The 17,545-nt window shown below is 41.5% G+C and overlaps 2 protein-coding genes across 8 annotated transcripts in view; one reads left to right on the forward strand and one right to left on the reverse strand.

Annotated features, from left to right (window-relative positions):
* Nucleotides 1–2,457: 2,457 nt before the first annotated feature.
* Nucleotides 2,458–17,545, reverse strand: part of Stx3 (syntaxin 3) — a 51,418-nt gene continuing 36,330 nt past the window's right edge. The window contains exons 9-11 of one of the 7 annotated variants that reach the window (XM_031389786.1): nucleotides 16,538–16,648; nucleotides 10,225–10,307; nucleotides 7,822–8,408 (exon numbers count right to left, since the gene is read on the reverse strand). In XM_031389786.1, the coding sequence (XP_031245646.1) occupies nucleotides 10,230–10,307; nucleotides 16,538–16,648 (189 nt within the window). In that variant the 3' untranslated portion in view covers nucleotides 7,822–8,408; nucleotides 10,225–10,229. Of the gene's footprint in view, nucleotides 3,085–7,821; nucleotides 8,409–8,527; nucleotides 10,308–10,649; nucleotides 12,431–15,102; nucleotides 15,216–16,311; nucleotides 16,423–16,537; nucleotides 16,649–17,545 lie in introns of those variants that run through there. The other 6 variants (XM_031389785.1, XM_031389783.1, XM_031389782.1 and 3 more) reach the window with 6 other exon arrangements.
* On the forward strand, nucleotides 3,101–7,626 carry Mrpl16 (mitochondrial ribosomal protein L16). Its single transcript, XM_031389788.1, has 4 exons — nucleotides 3,101–3,263; nucleotides 3,531–3,596; nucleotides 5,719–5,867; nucleotides 6,972–7,626. The coding sequence occupies exons 1-4, from the start codon at nucleotides 3,209–3,211 to the stop codon at nucleotides 7,455–7,457; spliced, it is 756 nt and encodes a 251-aa protein (XP_031245648.1). The 5' UTR covers nucleotides 3,101–3,208; the 3' UTR covers nucleotides 7,458–7,626.

Genomic DNA, 17,545 nt, shown 5'->3' on the forward strand with positions numbered 1-17,545 from the left:
GCAGAACCAAAGTATGAGCCAGACTGGGATACACCTGTCAAAGAGGAGACCCCTTTAAGATATGTAAGTTGTTTATAATAATATAACAACAACAAAAACTTACTATCTGGAATTAAAAAAAAATGAATTCAAATGTAACTGTCCCAGCAGATCACAAATGCATGCACAAGCTCATGATTCCATCATTCATAGCGCTCAAGAATGCACTCTGCTTGGGTGTCTGACTATTCAGACATATTGGGCCCTCTAATGGCCACAGACAGTAAAGCCTAAACTTTGGAGGAGTAGCTAGTCACACATTTTTCTGTAATGCTGGGGGGGAGACAGAAAGGAAGATGTTCTCCCTAATTAAGAAGTGTACACAGTTGTATGTGCCTTTGATTAGGTGGGTAAGTGACCTATGTTAAGGACAACACACTCTTAAGAAACTGGAACCAAATAGATGAAACCTTCTACCCCTTCCAGTGCAGACACAGGAAAGGCAAGTCTGCAGCGTGGGAAAGATGCTTTCAATCTATAACGCTAGGCATTAGCTAGGAAAACCAACACATAACAAAAGGCTTTAAAATAAGCATTCTTTTAAAATTCATATACATAGGAATGGGCTTCATTATGAAGTGTTCACAGATATTTTATTCTTCTTGATCTTCTCTCTGCCCCATCCCCTGCTGTACCTTTCCATTTCCCTCACATCCTCTCATGTCACATGTATTCTGTTATTCTTTTTTCTTCTCTTTCTGCCTTCCACAACTCTCTCTCTTAAGACTTCTCCTCCCATTGGTCCCCTTCCTAGTTTCAGCACACATGCACAAATTAAAACTGAGAATCTGCCTATGAGACATAACAAGCAGTTTTGAATTGATAAAGGAAAAGTTAACAAGTACATATAAAAAACAAACTAGCATAAATACAAGCAAATCATAAACACTGAAATCAAAAGCATGAGGGAAAGCTAGATAGCACTCATCAATGAAGAAATGAGAACTGACACATCGCCACTATGACGTATAACTCATTAGACTGGAAGATGTTATCAGACATCTACTTTAGTCAACTATTTCACCCAGCTCTTGCTCAGTGCCTTTATCCAGAATGTGTTGGGCTGATAGATTGCTCTTTGTTGCTGCTATTGTGTTTCTTCATTACTCTTCCACTTAAGAATGGCAACTGCTAGTAGCTAGAGAGATGGCTCAAGGGCTGTTCTTTCAGAGGACCTGTGTGGGAGGTTACGAGCACCTGGGCAGCAACTACAGCTCCCTCTTCTGACCTGTGTGGGCACCTGCACATAGATGCAAAATGTCTTGTATATATGCAAATGCCTTTTTAAATTGTCTCTTATAGCTACAAAGAACATGATTTCAAAATCCAAATGCCCAAAACTACATATTACAACACAAGGGGGAAACTGTCCCTCGGCTCAGTGCTATTTTAAGTAGAGAGATAATCGTGAAAATAAGACAGAAGGAAAGGGTTCTCTGTTTCTTCATTTTTAGACTCCTCCTAATCAAGGTGCTTGCCTCTGATCAAGCGCCTTTGTTGACCTTCCTGGGATGAGTGGCACCTGTCATGGAATGAATTACATCTCTTTTAAAAAGAGGGGAGTTGGAGTTCTGACCCCTGTCTGGTTTTTCAGAATGTGGCCTTTTGCAGGACAGAAGGGGGAGCATGGTCTTTATAAAGGCAAACAAGTTTACCTTTATGTCCTTAGGGTAGATTTGTAAAGTCTATTAATACTTGTAATGTCTATTAATACTTGGAAAGCAGATGTATGGCACAGGTATAAATTTGTAAGCAATTTCCCCAGTATATTTTATCTACAAGCATTGTAGGCTGTACTTACTATTTGTGAAATTAATTCTTAAAGGGCACACAGATTTAGCATGACTTAAACACAACAGACATCAGTCTCGTTTGCTAATCCCATCTGTCTCCTAAAAGCTTGGATACATATCCTCTTGTTCTAATGATCACAAAGCTCCAGTCTCAGGAAAAATAATGTGCCCAACATTTCCAAAAACATAATTGTACATTACTTAATTTCCCTTTGTTATTAAATTATGGCGTGATTCACTACAGCAGCCAATCCCCTTAACTATCCAGCCATCTCTCCAGCTCCTTCTCTTGGATTTCTTGAAGGGAAAACCTTGACGACAGAACACTGCCCCTCTTCTGTGAAGACAAGGCTGAATCTTGAAACCGAACTGATCATTTATAGAAACAAATTAATCCTGTTAAACTATGCCAGCTTGAGATGACCACCGTACCAAACCAGAACTGAAGCAACGATTAGACTAGACCAGAACTGTTTAATTATGCATATTTTTAGCCGACTCCGCACTCGATGCTTCAGTTCTTCCACTAGTTAAACTTAAAGGTGCCAGGTGTGGTGGTACATGCCTTTAATCCCACACTGAGGAGGCTGAGGCAGGCAGATCTCTGTGAGTTCGAGGCCAGCCTGATCTATATAGTGAGTTCTAGAACAGCCAGAACTACATAGAGATTGTTTCAAATAAATAAATAAACAAATAAATACATAAAAGTTTAAAGCTCGTTTCACGGCCATGAAGACGGTCTTGAATGGTCATTGGAGCCCATCATCTGTTATTCCAAATGAAGCCACCTTAAATAAATGGCTTTTCGCCGTTGTTGTTTTCTTTTAATTGGCATATTAAGGACAGGTGATCGAACCCAGCCAGTTGGGAATGCCCAAGCCAGTGCTTTTACCTTGAAATTTTCATTTGATAGATTTGTCTAGACCAAACACAGCAAACGCAAAGTAAATAAACCAAGGACAAATCAATGGCATCTTTCTATGCCCCTAGAGAAAAGACATAAATGTAGGGAAATGATAAATTAAGGGAACAACTTGCCTACAAAACCTCAGGCTTTCACAGTTTTCTACACCAAGGAGAAAACCCAGAGCGGTCATTAAGCAGGAAAAAAAAAAAAAAAAAAAAAATGGGAAGATCCTCCAGGAAACTTGAAATGCCTCGGGCATGGCTTGGCGTGAGGGACCTTTAGCCCGCAGATACCTGCTCCGGAACCAGGTGCTAGGCTCAAGTTTCCTCTACTTCCGTCGGGACTCTGTAAAAGAAGGAACGGAATGATGTCACTTCCTGTCTTGGGTCCTAGGGCCGATAAAGCGCGGAACTGAGAAAAGCTTCTGTTGTGGTTGAGAGAAACCTGACCCGGCTGCACACGCGTGGCCATGTGGAGGCTGCTGACGCGCGCCCCCGCGCCGCTCCTGCGGATGCCCTTTTCAGGTCAGAAGACCTGTTTGATCTTTAAAAAAGGCATCTCCCTGTTCCTCCCCACATTCCAAAGTATATGCTTACTCAGATAGGGCCTGCGCTTTCCTTCCTCCATCTCCACTACGCGGATGCCTGGGTCCTGGTCTTGTGCAGGAGACGGTGCTCCGTGATCCTAGTTGCTTTCTTGAGAGCGCATTTAGTGGAGTTCGTACCCCCATACTTCTAGACACCTCTGTCAGGAGTGATCCGGAGTGTAACAATAATGGTTTGTCTTTGTAGATTCTTGGGCAGCCCTCCCCACCAGTGCTGGTCTGAAGACTCTACTCCCAGTTCCAACTTTTGAAGGTGAGTACCTGTCATTTCCACATATTTTCCTCTGAGAAAAGACACCGTAGGTGTGCTTGTGTTTTCTCCCTCCATTGAGTGATTCAACAAATATATGTAAGGAAGGCGAACTGTGCAGCCAAGCAGTGTTCTAAGCATTAGAGGCAACGAAGTCCCTAGATGTTGTAGAGCAAATAACTACTGGATTAGTTCCCAGGCATCCTACCACTGATGTGTGTGGCCCATGGCCTACCCAGTCAGCACTAATTGGGCATTTATTAGACTTTTTAATAGTACATATGTTCAGACTCTTAGCAATAGTAACCAGGTGCACTGCAGTCCTGTAAATATAACTTTACTCTTTAATATACTAAAAACTCCAAAAATGCAAATGGCCTGGACATCTGAGGGTCTTCTGCTCATAACTATTAAACTACTGTGTGGGCTGGAGCAATGGCTCAGCAGTTAGTAACACTTGTTGCTCTTGCAGAGAACCTAGGTTCAATTCTCAGAACCCACAAGATGGTTCCTGACCATCTGAGACTCCAGCTTCAGGGGTTCCCACATGCTCTTCTGCACATCAGTACATGCAGGCAAAACACTCGTAACATTTTTAATAAATAAAGTGCTGTGTGTGCGTAGAAGTGTATACTAACTTGCAGGTGAAAGAAAGCATTACCAGGTTTCATTATAGCTGCCCATAGAAGTCAGTGAGGGGAAAGTGTTTTTTGTAACTTGGAACAGTAACTTTATTATGATTCCACTGATGATCTGATAGCTCTTTGAGGCTTCCTGTTTTGTTTACTTCTATCATGGAGCCATTCTTTCTCATATTTATTTTTTTTATGAGTCACAATTCCCAAGATGCCATAGAGGATAAAGATGTTAAAATACTGACAAGAGAAATCCTAGATTGCAAGTTTACCAAGAAAAATACAACAGAATTGAAGGGGTTTTGTCTGCTTGTTTGTTTTTGGTTTTGGGTTTGTGTTTTTAACAGTACAGTATTCTGTTCCCCATTAGAATCTAGAGGAGCAGTGGCTTTTTTTTTTTTTTTTTTTTTAAAGAACATGCTTCTGGCTTTGATGTTTTAACTGAAGTCCTCTTCTTTAAAGTAGAGGTAAGAATACCACCAGGCCAATTATGTTTCTTGGCCTAGGTGAAAATTATGTGTGTTCTTGTTTCCAGTTCTTTTTATTTTTAATTGCTTTTTAATTTATTATGTATGCATGTACTTGTGTGGGTGCATATGTGTCATGGCTTATATGTAGAGGTCAGCACACTGCTTATGGGAGTCAACTCTCTCCTTCCACCACGTGGGCCCTAAGGATCCAGCTCAGATGGGCAAGCAGTGCTTTTTACCAGCTGAGACATCTCATGGGCCCCTTGTTTTCAATTTCTAATACTTCACTTTGCATTTCCCCTCTTTTGTCTGTTTAGTGTTGAAGCCCTAAAAATTATAAAGGTTGCCAGGCATTGTGACAACACTCAGTCCAGCACTTCTTACAGGTTTGAGGTTACACAGTGATCACATGGTACCCATTAAGACTGTCTTAACCTTCTGGATACATGTTATGATTGTATAGTGAAGTCTTCATGTGAGACTCCTAATGGAGGGCTGTCTCTGACTCTTTTGACAGCTTTCAGGACCCCTTTCCTCTTCCTGGGTTGCCCCAGGAGGTGCCTAGTCTTGATGTGCCGTGTTTGGTTGATATTCATGGGAGGCCTGCCCTTTTCTGAATAGAAACAGGCGTGAGTAGATTGGGATGGGGATAGAGAGGAGACTGCAGTTTGGATGTTTGGGGTTTTTTGTTTTTGTTTTTGTTTGTTTGTTTGTTTTTTTAAGTCTCAAAATACCAAAGCTGCTTTAACAGTGAATGAAGTAATAATTTAGAACAGTCCCTACGAGTGCTGAACGTACAGCGGGGCTAATAAGTGAATTTGGCTTAGAAACATTTGTGTAAGCATTGTTGTAGCTGAAGATTCCAGTATCACTAGAAACATCCAAAGGCAAACAACAACCCCTGGATTCCTCATCTACCTAAGGCTCCACTCGATCGGCGGGAACCTCCCTCCGTAGGAGGAAGTAGGTCCTGTCAGCAGTGTGCTCTCACTCATTCTCGACTGTCCTTGCTCCTGCTAGATGTCTCCATTCCTGAAAGGTCCAAGCTTAAATTTGTTGAAAGAGTTCCACTTGTGCCAAAAGTAAGAAGAGAACCTAAAAATTTGAAGGACATACGAGGGCCTTCAGCTGAAGCCACTGACTTCACAGAAGGCAATTTTGCAATTTTGGTGAGTGATAAAGGAGACTAACAAAGTTTTCTTCCCTTTGATTCTAGTCTCTTCTTCCACATTAGAACTGTCACACCTACATCCACATTCCAACTGCTCTTTAAATAGATGTAGATCAGTCTAGGCTACTGAGTCCCAGGGAAACATGAATTATATGTCTTTCTTCAGACTGGAAACACAGGAGTCTCATACTTCACAGTTTGCACTGAAATTCTGTCTATAAGCCCTGTGATAATGTATCAGTGGATCCGATAACCTAGTGGCCATGCACACAATAAGCAGGTAGCTGATACAACAGGTATTCTCTGAACAGGCAAATGGTTCGGATCCACGTGAAAGTGTGTTAACAAAAATCTCACAAGGTAATGTTAGATTTTTATCTTGCTATTCCAAAAACATTTAGTTGAAAATTATAAGTTGTTTACAGCGAGATCTCCACTTACTGTTTCAGATGAGTTGGAACTATAGAGGCAGTAAGGAAGATTATTCTAAAAGCAGAGAGCAAAGATGCTACCTCATTTCCCCAGTTATAACAAAATCTTTTCAAGCCTCTGGTAAAAATAAAGTATTTGTGGTTGAGAATTAGAACACCTGCTTCATTACTGTTTCTATAAAGTGGTTTCTGTAAAGATTAGTGTTAGTGCCACACACATGGTATCTAGTAGCATTTCTGGCAGCCAGAGTGATGGTTGGAAAGTCTTCCCTGGCCTGCACTGTACCCTTGAGTGCTGCTGCTGACCTCTCAGAGCCTTATGTCTACTCTGCATGCCTCCTCTACCCCATCTACACTGGTTCTACTTAAGCTCACCAAGCCCTTTATTGTGTCAGGGCATATGCATCAATGTTTCTCTACCTGGGATTCTCCTCTTCTCTTCTGACTGGTTCTTAGGATTCTCTCCTCAGCTTTCAGTGTCATTTCTGTTTCTCCATGGGAGTGATTCCACCCTTGCTGTCTTTTATTACTGTAGCCTAGGTGTTTCCTCCATATTACTAATTACACTTAGGTGTTTGTTTTTCATGTGTATCATTAAAGCCAGTTACTATAGAAGAGGAGATTCCATAATTTCTAAATCCCCTTGTTCTAATTTTTTTATTCATTTTTAGGCACTTGGAGGTGGTTATCTCCACTGGGGCCATTTTGAAATGATGCGCTTGACAATCAACCGCTTTATGGATCCCAAGAACATGTTTGCCATATGGCGAGTACCAGCCCCTTTCAAGCCCATCACTAGAAAAGGTGTTGGGCAACGCATGGGGGGAGGTAAAGGTGCCATTGATCACTATGTGACACCTGTGAAGACTGGCTGCCTCATAGTAGAGATGGGTGGACGCTGTGAATTTGAAGAGGTAAAGGGTATCCTGAACCAAGTTGCCCACAAGTTACCCTTTCCAGCAAAGGCTGTAAGCCGTAAGACTCTAGAAGAGATGCACCAAAATCAAAAAGAAAGAGAACTTAACAACCAAAACCCCTGGACCTTTGAGCACATAGCCACTGCCAACATGCTTGGAATCCGGAAATTCCTGAGCCCATATGACTTGACGCAGAAAGGGCGATATTGGGGCAAATTCTACCTGCCCAAGCGTGTGTAGTGAAAGCACAAGGAACGTGTGCTCAGCCTCCTGAGCAGAATCTGCACCTTTACTGTCCTTAGGGTCTTTGGTGGTTCTTGGATCCTAACTAAGCACATGAGTAAGTAACTTCTGAAAAACTGTGTCACCTGACTGATTCTAATTAAAGCTTGACTGTAACCTTAGGGTACAACTTCTCTTTGGTCAGTTTCAGTTGCTTAAAAGATTAAGAACAGTTGTGACATAGCCAGCTGTCCCAGCACTCAGGAGGTAAAGACAGGTAGATCTCTGGCCAGGTGGTGGTGGCACACACCTTTAATCCCAGCCCTTGGGAGGCAGAGGCAGGTGAATTTCTGAGTTTGAGGCCAACCTGGTCTACAGAGTGAGGTCCAGGACAGCCAGGGCTACACGGAGAAACCCTGGGGGGAGGGAGGGGGAGGGGGGAGACAGGTGTATCTCATTTGTGTTCAGGGCCAGTCATTATCTACAAGCAAGATTCTGTCTCAAAAAAACCTGGCATATCTCCAGAGGTGAAATTTGTCTTTGCATGTCTCAGCTCTGGAAATGTAAATGTGTACACTACCTAGTCTATGACATTTTGCTCATTACAAATGCATTTTTTGGAATAATAAGGATAAAAACAACAGTACCTAGACTAGTGGGTTCAACAGATATTTATTAATACCCAGCTGCCTGTCTTCTGTCAGTCTCAGAAGGGGAAACATAGAATATGACAAGGAATTTAGCAAAAAAAAAAAAAAAAAAAAAAAAAAAAAAAACCTGGTAAAGGAGGGGCATTTTGGTTCTCTGTCCCTTTAGGAGCTAATGTATGTGGAGCACACACATGGCTGGATAAATGAGGGTCCCGTGTGATCCAAAACGTCATGGTGCCAGCTTCATTTGTTCATAACAAGAGTAATCAGTTTTTCTGAGGGAACCAGCATTCCTTTTTCAAACTCATGGAGCTAGGAACTGATAGAGGAATAAACCACTTGCTTTTGACAGTGGGTAGAAAACAGCATACTGGTAAAACATTGTTTTTATCCTGCTTTTTAAAAAATAAGATCCAGCAAAGAACAGAAGTATTTCACTTACTTTAAAAGTTAGACCCAGTTTTTCATTTATTTTTAATGAATGTAAGATGTAATAGTCTCTAAGTAAATTATTCTTTAAAATGAAACACAATGACACCTTGAATTAGGAATGTGTTTAAACCAGTTTCTTACACATTTTACTGTCCTGCAGCTAACACAGACTTAGTGAGCGCTGAAGCAGCAGCCTCGTTACACTTTATCCCCTTGCCTTCTATCCATTGTTCCAGGTAACATGGTGTGCTGGTTTGGGAGCTGAATCATAGTATAAACTTCTTTCTTTTGTCGGAGGGATGAATTTATTGAATGAACCTCCATCCTGAGACCAACCATCATCTCTGACAAATGACATCATCTCTGACAAATGAGAGTCTTCTGATAGAAATTTATACCACCAATAAAAACCCAACTTGTACTTAACCACCATCCCTCAAAACAAAACACTGTAAAGTGTATGGTATGGTATTAGGGTTGTTGCCATATTTTTCTATATGCCTCTGATTAATAGTAAGTCATATTTCCGATGATACCTTAAAGAGTTTAAAAGCCAAGCTCAAAGACTCATTCATGAATGAAATCAAAGCTTGACTACAAGTAAGCAGATATCTCAAAGTGGCAGGCACTGTGTGTGCTAAGCATAGGGACATGGTAGTGTTTGAGATAGGCATAGTGCCTATCCTTAAACAATCTATGAATTAAAAACTATTCTTGGACCCTGGAGGAGGATGCAGACATTGGTTTGCTCACTCGGAGTGAGGCCTGGAAGAGCCCTTAGAGTAAAAGTAGGAAGTACGGTGATCTGAGAGAAAGAGCCTCACTGAGTTCGGTTAAGACCCTGTTGAGTTGGGCATGTTGTAATACCTGCCTGCCTCTTCCCCACCATCCTGTCCTTCAGGCTGTGTGTGTTGTACTCTAAACAGGGACCCATTATGCTTCTCTGCCATGCAGGCCTGCCCTTTAAGGGCCATCTAAACCAACTGTATATTGCTGTGCTCCCTGTTCCTTCATCCCTACCCCTTTCAATTCTACATTTTCATTACTTTGTTCAAATTTCATGTAACATTTAATGAGCAGTTGATTAGTGCGCTGTGTTATAAGTTTCCTAATGAAAAGAGACATAGCTGAGGAAGACTGAAGGGGAGATATGATGGCACCATAGAGGTGGAAGATTGGAGATGCCCGTTGAGATCCCATCTGTGAGGGCAAAAGGAAGTAAGAGAAAATGGAAAGAAAAATCGTATTACAGAGCACAGTGTTCATGGCCAGGATACCACCTCTCCTCTGCACGGTGAGAAACTACTCAGAACTCTACTAGCTTGTTCTAACCTTGGAAGCAGGGGATTTTAAGGCAAGTTCAATGCAAAAATTAATCCTATTACATTTCCAAATACAAGGCCTCAAGATTTTACAACAGGGATGGACAGCCCTCACTGTTAAGAAACACTATCCTGCCAGACTCAGTATGGGGCAAATGCTACCTTGTCTGCCCATCTCCCTCACTACCTACCTACTCCGAACTGTTCTCCACCTACTTCTCTCCAAAACATCCCTTTTCCTTGGCTTTATCTAACATTCAGTTATTCCTGTGCCCAGCCCTCACCCACCCTTTATTATGCATCCGGGTGACACCCAGAGCACCCAGAGTACAAGTGTGTCAAGTAAGTGACAGCAGGCCTGGCCCTCCCCAGAAAGCTCACCTTTTTCAGGCAAATATGCCCCCAATGGTGGAAGCCAAGATGATGGCAAGGATAATACAGCAGATCATGATCATGATCTTCTTCTGCTCATCACAAGGAGAGAGAAATACATGAGAAATGGCATCACTGTGCGGATATACATTTTGACAAAAAGGAGACAGATGGGGCCAGACGTGGGGGAGGGACAGAAGGAACAGGGAATACAGAAGGAAAACGGATGGATCTGGCTTGTGCAGAGAATATTTCCAGGTTAGAGACTTAAAGTCAGACCCACGAGGATGTGTTGTCCTCTCTGCCTTCTAAATAGAATTCCAACAGATCTACTTCCTTCTAGAGCAAGTGACAATTGCTTCTGGGGCACCAAAAGTCACCACATGGTAGCACCAAATCACCAAAACATTTGCAGAGAGAGGGTCCCAGAACTGTTTTGCAATCAATATAAAGTCATTTATTTTTAAATTAGCAATAAAATAATCAAGTTTACATTTAAAAAATTATAAACAACAAAAGCCCTTCACATGTGGCATTTCAAACCTTCAGCCCCTGACCTGAAGGAGGAGAGAAAAGGCCTGCACTAAGGGTTGTTTCCCCCTCCTAGCTGGAGCCAGTCCTGCCAGACATCACAGCCATAGGAAGGAGGGCATCCATGTGGCTCCGTCTTAAATGTTGGGTGACTGAAGAGATGCCTTTACAAAGGAAGCTCATAGGCGGTACCTAGACTAGAGTACTCATCCCGTCCCACAGAAACATTAAATTGGCGGCTTAAATACCCAAAATCAGGGATACTGGCAGGGACCAAAGGTCTAAGGATTACCACTGGGTTGCAATCACTGATTTCCAGGCTATTGCCTCCATGATAAGAATTACAGGAGACAAAAAGAAAGCAAGAAGAACCGTTCACTCTATAGCCTCCCAAGTCTTCTGCCAGAGAGAAACATCACGTGGATAGTGTACATAACATCAGACAGTTGTGAGATGTTCTTTGGACAACCCTCTTGTAAGCAGCAGATGGAAGTAAATCAACGTTACACACTATCTGCCATGCAGAAAACTTCTATGGGAATCAATTTAGTCCTTATTCCAAAGGTCTCATTTGATTCTCATATCAGCAGCCATCCAGAAAATAAGCTTGTTGGCAAGGGGGAAAAAATCACATTTCTACAATGATTCATTTGAGGTAAGCATATATACCTTACCTGATTTGGGCCAAGCTCTGCTCTGTTTACCTTTCTCTCTCTCTCTTTCTCTCTTTCTCTCTCTCTCTCTCTCTCTCTCTCTCTCTCTCTCTCTCTCTCTCTCTCTTGAGGTCATAGTATCTTCTAGTTTCCCTACTTCCTGAGATGCAAACAATTATGTACATATCTCTCACATACATAGTTACAAAAGTACACCTGGAACACACAAATGATTGACATTTCCAGAGCCTGAGACGGTAGCACCTTGTCCCTGGACCAGCTTTAAATAAATCCCTGGTTCTATTTGGCCTCAAAGTAATGTCTTCACAAAGAGCAATTCTATAACAGTGACTAGCCAGTTTCTAAGGCTTAGACATAGAAGCATATATCATAGCCTCAGTCTTTGCCAATGGTAGCTTCAGAGGACTTGTCACCCTGGTCTCTCTGAGCAAACGAGCGAATATAGAGAAAAATCAATGTGGCCCACAATAAAGTTAGAGCTTAATTAATAGGTAAGTGTCAAATAAGCCAACTTGGAAGACCAAAATGGCATCTATTAGTCTTTCATATTTTCAGGACATCGGACAACAAAGTAAGGATTGGCATCCTGCCAGCTAGGGGCTCTGATCCAAGCCACACTACTGCTAAACTTAGAACTCCTCTACTTTGTTAGTTACTCCCCTACAAAGTATATTCCCGGAGAATACTCCATGAGGTAGAAATACAGCACCTTGGCTGGTCTCACTGGGATTTTCCAAGGTACAAGGCATAACCTACACACCAACACATGGGGTTGCTTCACAGAGTCCAGAAAAGGGTACTTCAGCTGCTAGGATGGGAGATGGTTTTGAGGAGAACTCAGGGCTGCATCAGGTAGGTTAGATTCTTCCGGGGGTAGATTGTTTACTGAGCCAGGTCCAAGGATGGTTACAAGGAAATAAAGGTACCCCCTCATTCTCAGGAAGGTCATTCAAACTCTGTTCCCATCTGGAGACAAGAGTGGTCAGACCAAGCTGGAGTGAAATCTGGTTCTAAGAAAGGGGGGAGAGGGGAAGCTGATCAGTATACAGAACAATGTTAAGGAACAAGGGGAATTAGCCACAAATCCCAAACGTGGAGATCAAAGATCAGAAATGCCTACAAAAAAGAGCATGCAGAAGTCAACACTAAATTGAAATCCCAGAGACAAATCTAAGGCTGGACATGTGAAATAAAAGAACCCTATTGTGAAAGAACTAATAAAACCTCTAGGTCAGTGACTCTCAGCCTTCCTAATGCTTTGACCCTTTAACTCAGTTCCTCATTTTATGGTGACCCTCAACCACAAAGTTATTTGCACTGCTACTTCGTAACTAATTTTGCTCCTGTTGTGATGTAAATATCATAATGACCAATAGAATACATGAGACATGAAAGGTGAATAAAGAGTTCCTGGGGATGAGGATCCAGCAGGAGGTGGGTCAGAGGACCAACAAAAGCTACAGACACCACATAATGAATTACTTTGTATGCTAATTTTTTAAATGTTTCAGTTATTTAGAGTAGGGCCAAAACAAATAAATAAATCTAGCCCCCTTATAAGACTTTGTGCCAGAAACTTGTCACCTGTGAAAAGACATGGGGAGGGATAGTCACTAATTGAAAGCACCTGTTCTCTGCCTCCCATGTGGCAGCTCCTTGAATTCAAGCTTCAGAAGCATCCTATGCCCACATCCTCTCCAGGAGCCTTCCCTTCCCTTAGGAAGCAGACAGGCACAATTAAAAGACTACAGGAAATCTCAGGTGTTCTACGATGGCTGCTTCATCTTAGAAGTGATGTGTGGGCAAGTTTCTTCAGTGGCTTTCAACGAGCCCCACATATGTAAGTTAGAGGACTGATGGTATCTCAGTGCTGTAGATGGCAGGCAACTGCAAACACAGATTGCCCTCAGTCATAGGTTGGCATGGAGGACAGGTAAGCTGAGACCTAGATGCTTTTACTAGGGAATACTGAACAATGTGCAGTAGTAAGTCACAACTTAATGTTACATGATCTGGTTAGTAAACTAAAAATAATAGCCTCTTCAAAAATGAATCTTTTACATTCTGAATTCTTGACATTAGAAGTTCTTGGTTGAGAAGCACCATGAATTTGCAAGGCATCTTTCATCTGAGGATAGATAACTACTAATACATCTATTATTATTATTATTATTATTATTATTATTATTATTATTATTATTATTATACCATATTTTTCATTGAGATAGTCAAGACTGAGCACAAAACTGAAACTTTATAAACAGAAGTCATCAAGGACTAGAATGACAGCAGGAGAAAGAGAAGGGAATCAAAAGAACCTGAGAGTTTGATTGTCTCATCACTGTTATCTCTCAAGGTTGAATACTTAAGATTTAATAATCTGACTTCCATATTCTCCAGTCACATGGACAGGGGAAAATGAAGTGACACACTGGGATGCAGCTGATGTAAAATGAAGGATCAGCCCCAGTATCAACATGGAAGTCTGCATTGACTCTCAAAGAGGTTCTTGCCTGTTACTTCAGTAACCTAGTTTCTGAATTTATAATAAGAGAAAAGAAAAAGAAAATTTTCACCACATTCAATGATAGCAAAATAATATAAACTCCAACACTAAGGACATGGTAATGTCCTCACATTGAAAATTAGCCTTCAACAAGATTTTAGTGATAAAGAATGAACCTTATGATTTTCTAACTAGACAAAAGCACTGAATTATGCACAATAAGTGTGTGACCCTGTCACATGTTAAGAAAAATAATATTACAAGGTAACTTTCACATGTCTGTATCTTAAACACTTTTAAAAATAACATTACTCTACTTTACCCAGAAAAAAAAAAAAAAGACAAGAAGATTCTTAAGTCCCAAGGACTACTAGATCATCTTTATCATGCTCACCCTCATTAAGCCTAATTTACTGACCAGCTGTATCTTAGTAAACTTTGGTTGATAGCCTAGAGTTTGCTGGACTCTGTAGACAATAATAAATACTTTACAAAGAGAAATTAAGATGTAGTAAAGCACTCTCCTAGGTCCACTATTAGCTGTCTGAATTTGACCCTTCTCTAAGATTTAAGTTTTTCTACTTCTAAAATAATACTACCTGTCCCATAAGAATGTTATGAGTGAGGATTCTGTTGCGTGAGCGTGTGTGTGTATGTGTGTGTATATATACACATATATACACATATGGTGTGTTTATCAGTCTGTCACTCTCTGACATGACTCAACACTTTAAAATGTTATAGAGTGCCTCATTCAAGAGCTAACATTCAGCCACAAACATAACTCTTAAAGCCTGAGGCTGCAGCACAAAGCTTCAATTATATTGAAAAAGGACAAGGAACCAGCAACCTGAAGGCCACTAAGAATTTAGAAGATGGTCCCAGATTACATCTACTATCTACCCATGCTTCCTGGGTAGAGACAGTTGGAATGAGGTGCTAAATGTTCTAAGTGACGAGACAAAGTAGAAACAAGCAATCAGGCTCCAAAAAACCCAGAAGAGCTGACCCATATCCTGCAGCCAGAACCCAAGAATGGAATTTTAAGGAAATTAAAGAATTAAGGCAACTAACAGTTTTAAAGCCCATTGTGACAATCATAAGAAAACAGTAGAATTATGAAATCCCTAACTAATTCCTCAGGAGAAACCAGTCCAGAGCCATTCATCTACTTACATTTCAGTGCAGCACCCCTTAGGCCACTCTTATTTCAGCCCAACGGACAGTCCAATAATCAATGCTAAAATGCCCAGCAACACAACTACTACCACAATGATAATTATCAATTTCTGGAGAAAGGAATAAGAAATAAAAATAAAATCATTATTACAAAAGAAGGCAATAGCAACTCATCTAACAGCCTTTCTCATCTCTTTTACAGTGAAAAAAATCTTAACCCATACATCTCTCTATAAAAAATGTTCTCATGGATATTTTACATTTCTTAAATTTCTTCTTGCCTAGCAGTGCCAGCAAATGGAAATGTGGAGCACCTACAGCTCTCAGTTCACATGCTTGCGTATGTGAACTCATGGTAATCAGTATCATAGGTCTCCAGCAGCACCTCACCAATCCATAAAACACAGTACTGATTACCAATTTGTATTCATCTGTTCTCTTAAAAGCCCAGTTACATACCTCAGACTACATATACTGAATAGGTGTCCAAAGTGCGATTCAGCATACATTCAGATGAAAAATATTTGCCAACTCCCTCAATAATTGCACAAGCGCAATAGATGCAGTTGGAAGAGAACTAAAGAATGAAAATCTCAGAGTCCAAGAGAAACAAAGAACAAAAAAAGGCAGAGGTTGCCATAACTGAGCATCCACAGTCAATGAAGACAGAAGCTTCAAAGTTCTTGAGCATAGGTCAGAAGGGAAGGCAGGCACAAAGATATGGTAGAATATACTAGTGGGGTGTGAATGCCAGGCCCAACTCCTGTACTTCATCTATAAGTAGAGAAAAGAAGTGCTTCCATGAATGTGTGATAATGTTTATATAACAATTAGCGGCTGTGCTAGGTTCAAGTTAGAGAAAAAGAAAAAGAATGGTGGGCAAAGTGGAAGACTGTTTCCCAGAGTTCCAATTAACTATATAATGTGTTAAGGGTTCACAAGCTACATTCAGGAGATTAATGACAAGATCTAGGCCATGTGGCCAGCCTACTCAGCTGCTCAAGTGTGGGTTCTTAGGCCAAAAGCATGTGAGAGCCAGATCCATGCACAGAACCCTGGGAAAGAAGGAAGTCTAGGAAAGGCTAAGGAAGGGGTTTGGAAGAGGCTAAGGGTAGGACAGATTCAAAAGACATGGGCTCAAGTAGAGGGTACAGAGGTGACAAAAGACAGGAAGAGAAGGTACAACAAGCAGAGACTGACGCTCACCCTCCGGGCTTCACTCTGATACTTGACCGCCTTTTTGGTATCTGCCACAGCCCGTTCCACAAAGCCCACTGACTGGTCCATGTTGTTCTCAATACGGTCAATCATGGCTCCCTTTTCCCACACGCAAAATGTGGTGGCAACAGAAAGAGACAGGAGGAGAGGAGAGAGAAAGCGCAGTAGCAAACAAAATGGACTCTCTTGTCTGAAGACAGAAGGGAAACCTCACCTTCCGAGCCTGTCCCTGATACTTCATGGCTCTTTTAGTTTCATCCCGTGCCTTCTCCACATGATCCACTGTGTGCATGACATTCAACTCTATGTTATCTAACATCTCACCCTAAAAAGAAGGCACAAGTCACACCTGTTAGCCCCACACACACACAATAGCCCAGCTACTGTGGGAAGGACTGTACAGTCTTCAGTGCCAAGGCACATACAGAGACCTTAGCACAGCCTCCTGCACAGCAAACTTTCCCATTTCCCATGTGATGACCTATAATTCCCCAGTCCTTGACAGTGTCACCCATTCAGTAACTACTGGATTACTTCCTTGAGTAATTATACCAGACATCTGAAGCAGTTTTTCTAGGTGCTCAGTAACTACGTGTAAATATACACAAAGAGACTCCCTGTCCCACATTTTTCTTTTTCTTATTTTTAAGCATATAGGAATGAACCAAAATAAGAAAAACTCATATTTTTTGAACATCACCAGGATGCTGACCTGTTCTTGGCCATTCAAACCCACACCAAGTTCCTTCAGTCTAAGCTGAGTTTACTCACTACTGTGAAATACTGCCTGGTACATAAAAGGTATTCAGTAATTATCAGGTTGGCCACAGCAGAAAATACTTAAGTCCTTCAAGAGAAATCACCAAGCCCCTTAAGCAGCAGATGTTGGGTCTACCCATGCTATTGGTTGTATCTTCCCCTCTATATACCCGTCTTTTAATAAGATTCCTGACCATTTCCCAGCTTTTACTTCCTTCCTATCAAGGAAGTCTGGTCACTCCAGTTACTTCCCGGTACTCTATAGTTGAGAAATTCCCCCTCACCCACCTAGACCTTTCTCATTCCCATCCCTTTGCTTTTGCCACAGGACTCTGAATAAACACAGCAAAGCACTTACCATCACTTGAAACTCAAACCAGATCCTCAGCAAGGCAGTGTGGTGGGAAAAAAGAAAAGTGGGAATGGAGGGATTGAGAAAGGGGTCTCGAAGGTCAGAAAGGGG

This window comes from Mastomys coucha, unplaced genomic scaffold (genome assembly GCF_008632895.1).
Source record: "Mastomys coucha isolate ucsf_1 unplaced genomic scaffold, UCSF_Mcou_1 pScaffold21, whole genome shotgun sequence".
NCBI classification, from domain to species: Eukaryota; Metazoa; Chordata; class Mammalia; order Rodentia; family Muridae; genus Mastomys; species Mastomys coucha.